Source organism: Haplochromis burtoni, unplaced genomic scaffold (assembly GCF_018398535.1).
Source record: "Haplochromis burtoni strain Fernald_Lab_line unplaced genomic scaffold, NCSU_Asbu1 Contig_1364, whole genome shotgun sequence".
In the NCBI taxonomy this organism is placed as follows: domain Eukaryota; kingdom Metazoa; phylum Chordata; class Actinopteri; order Cichliformes; family Cichlidae; genus Haplochromis; species Haplochromis burtoni.
Window position 1 is genome coordinate 2,470 of NW_024583725.1, and position 10,209 is coordinate 12,678.

The 10,209-nt window shown below is 39.9% G+C and overlaps 1 protein-coding gene across 1 annotated transcript; it reads left to right on the top strand.

Annotated features, from left to right (window-relative positions):
• Window positions 1–1,301: 1,301 nt before the first annotated feature.
• Window positions 1,302–7,162, top strand: LOC102304579 (macrophage receptor MARCO; the record flags this gene model as incomplete). The annotated part of the gene is given in 5 exon segments (XM_005952153.2): window positions 1,302–1,361; window positions 4,174–4,209; window positions 5,516–5,569; window positions 6,090–6,254; window positions 6,783–7,162. Coding segments are annotated over 5 exon segments (446 nt in total), but the record flags the coding sequence as incomplete, so codon positions are not given.
• Window positions 7,163–10,209: the final 3,047 nt, after the last annotated feature.

Sequence of the window (10,209 nt, forward strand, 5' to 3'; positions counted from 1 at the left end):
ATCACTTTAAACTTAAAAGGCCAGATGTCTTTTTACCCTCTCAGACTTAATAAGAGGCGAGCAGGGAGGGCTTCATTCTCTCAGTCCAGCCTTTCTCGACTGGAAGGCAGCCTTCACCTTCCACTTCTTCTCTGGCTCCTCTGTGAGCTCTCGGTATTCCTCGAGCTTCTCACATTCCTTCTTCCTGGTGTTTCTACCACTTGGTATCACTACATCGATCCCTACAGCCTTCTTCCTCTACTTGTTCTTCCCATTCAGCTGACTCCTCAGGATGTTTCTTACGCTCTGCAGGTATTTTGTGGTTGAGACTTTCCGAGCAGTTTGGTTTCCCTCTGTGACACCAAGGTACTTGAAACTGACATCCATTGTTAGTCAGTGGTACCAGCTTCAGTCATTATGCAAATGTACCGGAAAACACAACAAGTTTTAACCGTCTAGCTTTGATTGGAGGTTATGTTGAAGAATTTGGAGATCATTGTCGTTCTTCATTATTCTAACCACTTTGTGCAATGTACCGGTACCACTGGCAGCCAAACAGCTCCAGAGCCAGATGTTATCACCATCATCAAGGTATAAATAATATGCTTCATTTTAAAAGCCCTAACTGTCATGAACAGTCAGGGCAGGATTGGACCCTGAATGCAGACAAGATCATTATATCAATAAGAGAACAGAAAGAGAAAAGTCACAACACAAACTAACCTGTCTAAAGGAAGAAACAACACAACCAACAACCAGAAGCACTTCTGTGGCCGGCCAGCCTTCACTAGTAGCAGCAAAAAAACATCTACACTGTTCCCGAAACTGTCAAAACGACTGTGTCTTTCCATTCTGCTCAGCAGAATCTCAGACTCTAGAGAGCAGAGAAAATTGCAAGTGGACCTCAAACAGACTTTATAATGTTTTATGGCTAACTGCTCAGTGAGTCCAGGTGCAGGCTGGGAAAAATGAGCAGCAGAGGAAGAGAAACAGCACCTCACCTGCACATCCCCATTGCATGTAACAGAGGCCAGATGGTTCAGTTTTTGTCTCATCTGGCCATAAACCTGTCCTGCAGAAAGGCTATTCATTGTGAGCAGCTGCTAAGATCGTCAGCTGAAACAAGTATGTAAGTTTATGTTATTTGGATGTTTCACGGCTTTGGTGTTCTTCTGAAAGGTGACTACAAATGTCACCCTTAGATAAGAAGAAACTGGTTGGGATGTCTGTCTTTTGTTAATTTACATTTACGAGTTAAAATTTGCTCCCATAAAAGTTAAACAGACATTTTAAAATCACCATTGTTGTCTTTACAAATGCAGGTCCACCTGGGGATCAAGGACCAGGTGCAAAGGGAGAGAAAGGTGACCCTGGCAGTCCAGGTAAGGTTTTTGGTTAAATTCATTGCAGCCGTGTCTCGGATTCACTCAAACTCAAACTGAAGCAGATTATACACTAGGGCGACCAATCATCCTCTTTCTCTGCACTTGTTGACTTGTAAAAGACTATATGACATTTTTTATTTCACCATTCATTAACCGCACAGAGAAGGCATCGTTTAAATATGTCAAAGTTTTCTTTAAGGCAAAAAGAATTTTCTGGCACAACTTCACCTGCTTCCAAGGTGCATGGAGAGGATAAAAAAATTCACAAAGCAGAAACTCCAGCAACACTTGAGGGAAGATGAACAACTTTAATAATAGATGTTTCGGCTTGTGGCCTTCATCAGGGTCCTGATGAAGGCCACAAGCCCCTACGCCCCACCAGCGTAGGGGCTGACAATGGATCCCTGGTTTTCATCCCAATCACTAATGGCAGTTATGGTGCCACCGCCTAGGCCAGGGCTGTCGAACTAATTTTACATTGCAGGCCACGTACGACCCATCTAAGCGGTCGGAGCGGTGAAGCTCCCCTTTCTGTCAGTGTAAAGAAGTTTCATATTTAACAGTTTTTCTACATGATAAAGAAAAGAAACAAAATAAATATTTATATTAGAAAGTGAAAATCAGAAACTTTGTTTTTCACAAAGTTACAGAGGTTTTATTAGAAATTGCTATGCGTTTAGCAATTTGGCATAATTCACTACCAATAAAAGGTTAAATTTTTTTGTAGTGAATAGCAGGAATTAGGCTTTCTTGTCAGAAGTCATTTTAGGAAAACAGAAAAACAGCAGCCAGCAGCACTGTACACAACTGGTGCGTAATAAACAAGTAAATAAGGCAGATAATAAAGATTTTTGATGGGAAACTGGTCCTGAAGCACACAGAGATGGAGCTGATTTGGTGAATTTGGCTCGCAGAGTGATCAATCCTGCAGTTCTGCAAGATGTCTGTTATGACTTTACATGCCTTTATACACCTCCCTTTGTTAATCCGTTCAATACTTTCTCCCTGTGTCAATTCTCATTATTACACATAATTTATGGACACATATGGTTTGATTTCTGTGCATGTATGGATAGGATGGGTTGTTACTGTTGTTACTGATTCTCTGGTGAGAATTTTATGTCAGTACCACCTTCAGAAATATATTGTCTTGAACGTATACACAAAACTGAATGTGTACACAAAACTGAATGTGTACACAAAACTGAACGTATACACAAAACTGAATGTGTACACAAATCCAGAAATAAACGGACTGAAAATTATTTAAGGCTTTTCTAGCCTAACTGAGCACTCAGAACACTGGTGGATACACTGAGGGCAATTTGAACTTCATCCCTCTTCTTTTCTTTGTAGGTCACAGCAAACCTTATTTGAAAATGGAAATACTTTGCATTTACTGTATACGTCATTGTTTTAGTCTTACTGAGTATCAAAAAAATAATCACAGCGTGTCACTTGTGCTGTATTTTGACAAGTTATTGCCTTATTCCATAATGAATTAAATTCATTTTCACCTCAAAGTTCTACACTCAATACCCAATAAGACAAAGTGACAAAAGTTTTCTTGCAATTCTTGCAAATTTATTAAAAATAAAAAACAAAAATATAACACGTGCATAAACATTCACAGCCTTTGCTGAATACATTTTCTGGTGTAACTTTGGCAGAACTGTCGCAAGTCTTTTAAGTATAATGCTTCATGCTTGGCACACTTTTTTGGGCAGTTTCTCACAGTCTTCTTAGTAGATCCTCTCGGGCTCTACTGGGCATGATGGGAAGTGTTGGTGCACAGCTATTATCAGATCTCTCCAGAGATATTCAGTGGGTTCAAGTCTGGGCTCTGGCTGAGTCACTCAAGGACGTTCACAGGTGGTCCTGAAGCCACTCCTTTGTTATCTTGGCCGTGTGGAGGCCGTTGTTTTGTTGGGAGACCTTTGACTAAGTCAAGGTCCGGAGTGCACTGAAGCTGGTTTTCATCATGAATGTGTCCATCACTGCATTCATCTTTCCCTCGACCATGACTAGTGTCCCAGTTCCTGCTGCAGAAATACCATCACTTGATGTTTGGTAAAGTGATCATTGGCTTCTTGGCCATTGTGTTGTCCCTGACTAAGGCCCACCAATCCCAATTACTCAGACTGATCAGGATTCCAGCTCTGAGAAGAGTCATGGTGGTTGCAAACGTCTTTATGGATGATCGAGACCACTGTTCTCACTGGGACCTTCCGTGGTGCAGAAATTCTTCCGTACTCGTTCCCAGATCTGTGCCTCGACACAATCCTGTCTCAGAGGTCTACAGACAAGCGCTTGGACTTCATGGCTTGGTTTGCACTCTAACCTGCACTGTCAACTGTAGGACCTTAGACAGACATGTACTTTTCCCAATCATGTCCAACCAACTAAATTTAAAACTTTCAAGTTGTAACAGCTGACAAATTATCAGGGGAAACAGGATGCACCTGAGGTCAGTTTTCAGCGTTAATACATATGTTTTGTTATGTTTTTATTTTTAATAAATTTGTGAGAATTTGAAACTTTCAGACTTTTTTTTAACTTTGTCATTGTGGGAAACTGTGAAGAATGATCAGGCGAAAAATGAATTCACGCTATTTTGGAAAAAGTCTCTGACATGACACAATGTGGAACAAGTGAAGTGCTGTGAATACCGTGTGTGTACAGTGTGACTAATGTGAAACAGTGTTTTAAAACAGTATTTGTTAAACCCATACCAATCCATATTCTTATATGTTTGTGCTGTTTGTGTTTTTCTCTTTCATGAGATTTCATTTTGTCATTTTCACGACAGGTCCTAGAGGGCCAAGTGGTTACAATGGAACACAAGGTAAGCACATTTAATCAACAAGCCCGTTTCCACGACTAAAAAAAGGATCCATAACTCAAAACTTCGACTTATTTTCTCAAAATTTCGACTTGTTAACTCAAAATTTCGAGTTAGCGCTGCCAATCAGTAATCTACGTGAATGCCGTCATTTCCTCGTTACCCAGAAGCTGAAGCCCTCAGGTACAAATGCTACAGCTAAGCTACCGGTATTACATCCAGTCATGAATGCACAGATTGCTGAGTATTTTCAGCTTGGCTTCAAAAATGATAAAATCCTTGTGTTATTGGCTGAATCACATGGTGTTACTATCAGCAAACGCACTCGCTAAAGCGCCAATTTGTTGCGATCCGGTTTTGTGCGTTAGTCTGCGCCATATGCTTCCGGGTAACAAGAAAGTGACCTCATTCACGTTGATTACTGATTGGCAGAGCTAACTCAAAGTTTTGAGAAAAGTAACTTGAAATTTCGAGCTATGTTTCTTGAAATTTCAAGTTAATAAGTCGAAATTTAAAGAAAATAGCTCAAAATTTCGAGTTATGGATACGTGTTATTATTTTTTTTAGTGGAAATGGGCTTCCATAAAAGATGGAGAAAATATGACTTGGAGTCTTGTTTCTCTCACACACTGGAAGCTTAGTTTTTCCTTACTTTTTCTGGGGGTTACATATTCCACAAAAAGAGCTGGTTTTGTTAGAAAAGTTCCACTAGGCAACATCTATAAGAGATATCTCATACAGGGAAGTTTAATGTGAGAGCCAGTTCAGTAAACAAAGATCTTTATAATGAATTGAACATAATGACAGATGACCAGTAAGCAGATTGGAGGCTGATTGGCTTGAAGAAGGCAGGCAGAAATATGACTGAACTAGAGCTGTGATGTCAGCAATGAGCTTGAAAGTGTGGGAAAGTGGAAGTGATGAAAGCACAAATTAGGCGCCAAGCGCCCAGGAAGCAGACAGATGTTTGATTGTAGATCTTCCTTAATAAAATTATGTATAAGCTTCAGTCTGTTTGTGATAGATACATTTGGGTCCATGACTGACACCTTGTTGACTTAGATGTTGTAGATGTTGTTTTCTGTCATCATGCACTTCAGCTGTTTTCTGTAGGGGACAGTGTATAATGCAAAGATTTGTAAAACCTTTTGAATTTAAGTTGCAAGTCTGCACTGCAGTCAAATATTCATCGTGATATAAAATCTATTGTAGTGGTGTACAAAAGCAAAACTGGGAGAAATATGTCTTTGTCTAATAAATTATGGGCCTACTGTAATTTCATATGTCAGCTTTAATCTTTTCTCCACAGGTCTTCCTGGGCCACCAGGTACCAAAGGAGAGAAGGGAGAGATGGGAACAGAGTGTAAGTGCACTTCATGCTGACCTGAGAGCAGCGATAGCTTCAGAAACCTCAGATGTTAAACATTAAAAAATGTATTAAAGGTATTCTAATGTCTAAAGGGACATTAACCATTTTTGACAGAGAGAAAATAAAAGCCTTAGAGTGTTTTGTTATTAGATTTGTACTGATGAAAATAGCATGCAGCACAGACTCTGCACATAGTGATTCAACAAGTATGGCTGCTATATCACAGCAGAAATATCTTGATGCATGCTCAGTCATCCAGGTAAGTAAATCTCACAGCAGAAATATTTAATCGCCAGAACACAAGTTGGCTTTTTGTGAAGTAGTCACAGAAAATGCAGCGTGTTTGTCAGTTAGCATTTCCAGATTTGTCATTTATGAAATGCAAACCAACTAAATGTCTCACAGGGACATTTTTACCAGTGTTAACCATCCTGATCTCTTTCATAACAACAATGATTCCAGCAACAACAAAAACCCACTGTTAATCTTGTCACCTCAACTTTGTCCACCACAGTGACTGTGCGTCTTGTGCCAGGAAAAAACCAAGGACGAGTGGAAGTGAAGCACAACAATATCTGGGGCACTGTGTGTGATGACAGATTTGACCGTGTGGATGGCTTGGTGATCTGTAAGATGCTGGGCTTCCAGACTGTCCATTCCACCTTTATTGCCGCCCCAGGTACCAAGCCCATTCTGTCATCTAATGTTTTCAATGAATCTCAATCTTACTGCTAGAACCTTATTTTATTTATTTATTTATGTAATTTATTTAAAATGCTATTCCCAAATTTCAAAGAAATTAAATAATAAGATGTTGACTTTTTATGGTCAAATAGTAGGAAATCTCATAAAATGTAACATAAATTCATAAAGCCACATCTAATTCCAGGTGAATGTAAAATGTGTGCACAGGTTGTAAGTGTAGCACAGAATTTATAGGAACTAAAAGTATATTAAAAAAGTAAACATAGGGACTGTCAAAGCAAGCAGGTGGTTTATGTCATAGTATCACAAGATAAAGAACCTTTATGAAGATGCACAGAGACAAAGTGAAGAAAACGAAAGTAAGCCTTTATTTTGGCTGATAAAAATCTGTCAAATAAAAAAGAGCCCACTCACAAAAACTCATAGTTCATAAGCCTAAAACACTGGGTCAGAGAAAAACAGCACAACACCAGTCTGCTCTAACACTTCTTTCCTTCTGTAGGGTCTGGCAAGATCTGGCTGGATGAGCTGCGGTGCACAGGAGCCGAGGACAATATCTTTGATTGCCCTCAAGGTAAAATCGGTGTTAATGACTGCAACCACAATGAAGACGCTGGGTTACACTGTCTGTAGACTGAAGACGGAATCGCTGCTCTCATGGAATCAAGAGCAACAAAATGTTTTCAGAAACTCAGTGTTCAGTATATATCACAGGAAATATTACACATTTTACTTCACTGTTTTGCTCAAAACTGACTTTAATGATTGAGCTTTAAAAACCTGTTATGAGCTTGTGATTCAGTACTATACAAAAGCCTGCACATTAATGACGTAACAGTAATTTTCCTTATAGATCACTATAAAATATTCCTGATAAATTAACTCAGACTGGTGTTTGTAATTGCTTGCAATCTGTGACCTTGCAGCTACACCCCACTAAATACTGCACTTTGTACCGTGAGGTGGCTCTGGATACTCACACCACTGTCAAACACATCGATACACAGCTCACTGACCTGGGAGCAGTACTGAGACTAATGGTGTTCACATCTCAGTCTAATTATATATTCACACAATATATTTTATTCATTTCATTTTAATGTCAATATTTAACATATTAGCTTAAACCAATGCTTCTTACTGACTTCTCTTATGCCCCCCCCTGGAAGAAAAAAACATTTTGCACCCCCCACAACTATAAATAGTATCATTTGTCTATAAAATTGTTATATGTACACCTCGCTTTAACACTTTATCCTTATTTACATTAAAGACACAAAAAAGAAAGAAATACACTGTAGATCAACTTACAACAAAAAATAACTTTATTAACATTGTTTTTTAGTCTGTAAGAGAAAAAATTGCAACAATTTGCCTGAAATAAAAAAAGAAATTAAATCCTTACTTAAACTTTGAACATTTTTTGACCGACTTGAAAAATAAAATTGATCAAACTCAATAAATAATAATAATAATAATGAATTCAAACTGATCAGCAACATTAAATCAGGAGCACAATATATTAAACACTTTAACCTACAAAAAACAAAAATGAATAAAACAAAAGTCAGGATTAATCGCTACAATGAGCAGGTTTTGCAGTGCACATCTTTTCTAAGCGGGTTTGAAGGAGGATCCTGCAGCTCTCACCTCCTGCTCAGTGTTTAGCTGGGACCTGTCTTCAGTGCAGCAACAGCAGAGAAGCCAGTCTCACAAAGACGTTGCAAAAGGAAGAAGAACGCCCACAGCCTTCTGCCCTCAGAGTGGATACTGCTTCTCTACCAGAATTCACTCAGTGTCTGTGATGTGAACTGCAGTCTCAGTGTGGAGTCAGGCGTCGCGTCATGTCAATGAACTGGTTCTCCTCTGCAAAGCTGAAACCAGTTGAAGCTGGTGCTTTGAAAGGATCTCTCTCCCAGTCATACTGGGAACTGTTTTCATGGAAGTACTCTTTAAAGTATCCCATCAATGATGGAATATGCTGCTTAATATATGGAGTGACTGAGGCGGCATCATAGTCAGTAGTTTCAACAAATTCATGCAGGTTCTCAATGAATCTGTGTTTCCTTCATCAACTCGCCTGCCTCGCGTTGCAAGCTTTCGAGTGAAAGAGTTGATCTTGTCCCTTGGAGGTTTTTATCTTTCCCTTGAAGCTGTAGATTTAGTTCATTTAACTTTCCACTCAGGCCAGCCAGTTTTGCCAAGAAGGTCTCATCACTAAATTTTTCTGCAACTTTGCACTTGTGCTCCTGCTCCAAAAACATTCTTATCTGCTCTCTGAGCTCAAAAAGTCGGGACAAGACTTTTCCTGGTGACAGCTGCCTTGCTTCACTGTGAAACAGCACAGCTTGATGTTCGGCTCCCATCTCCTCACAGACAGCAGAGAACACGCTTGTTTTTATTGGTCTGGTCTTTATAAAATTGTCTACACCTATAATTTCAGTCATAACTTCATTTAATTCAGAGGAAAGGTGCGTTGATGCCAGTGCTTCTCTGTGTATAATACAGTGTGTCCACTCAGTTTTAGGTGAGTCCTTTTCTCATCCCTGCCATGTTTTGTGCACCATCACTGCAAATACCAATGCAGTTCTCCCACTTTAGCCCATTCTCAGCCAGGAAGCAGTCCAGCATTTTGAATCATCCTTCAGCTGTGGCTCTGTCTCTGACCTTTTTACAAAAAAGCAAGTCCTGACACAGGGTTAGTCATGTCAAATCGTACATAAGTAATAAACAAACAGTCTTTGTTGCTGTCAATTGCGTCATCAAATTGTAAGGCAAAACGTTTGTCTTTGAGTTTATCTAATGTTAGCAATGTCCTTTATACGTCTGGCGACAGTGTCATTGGACAGAGGGACTGTTTTTAACTTTGCAGCACTTGCATCAGTACGCGAGTCCGTACTCGTGTTCTTGGCGAGTCTGGACTTGCCGGGAGTCCCCTGTTCTTGCCAGGTGTTCTGGGAATCCATCCTACCTGACAAACCATCCTACCCGATGTTTCTGCACATGCGCACAACACGAAATTAAATGGCGAACTGTCCTACCTTTGTGAATATTAGCTAGAAAAATACTCTGACAGGTAAAATTAAGTGCCAAACCATCCTACCTTTGTGAATGTGACCTACAAGCATACTTTAACGGGTAAAATGAAGTGGCAAACCGTCCTGGCTTTATGAATGTGACCTACAAGCATACTTTATCAGCTAAATTTAAGTGGCAAATCATCCTGCCTTTGTTAATAAGAGCTAGAAACATACTCTGACAGGTAAAATTAAGTGCCAAACCATGCTACCTTTGTGAATGTTACCTACAAGCATACTTTAACGGGTAAAATGAAGTGGCAAACCGTCCTGGCTTTATGAATATGAGCTACAAGCATACTGTGACGGGCAAAGTTAAGTGGCACACCGTCATACCTACTTAAATATGTGCTGGAATTACTCTGTGACAGCAGAAATGGTCAAAAAATTTTTACCAGTATTGAGTCGGAGGATCCAGTTGGCTGTCCGTCAAGATACTGGGCAATCCTCGACCCAAATTAAGGCTGTTACCTGTACCGACTGCAGCCCCATAACCATCAGACGGCATCTGAGACTGAAGAGCTTAAAAAAAATGTCTTCAAAGGCCGCGTCTCCTTGAACGCCACAAGACTGACCATTTGGACTTTGCAAGAGAGCACCAAACATGGGACACTGAAAGGTGGAGGAAAGTTTTATTCTCTGATGAGATGAAATGTAACTTGATGATCCTGATGGTTTCCAACGTTACCAGCATGACAAACAGATCCCACCTGAGGTGTTTTCTATGTGGGGGCTGTAAAACAGCCACTGGCTATGTCCAGATGTTGCAGAGAGCATCCCTCATGATTGAGGACCCTTGTCTGTGTGGTAATTGATTGATTGATTGATATTTCGAGGGAAATTGTTTTAAAG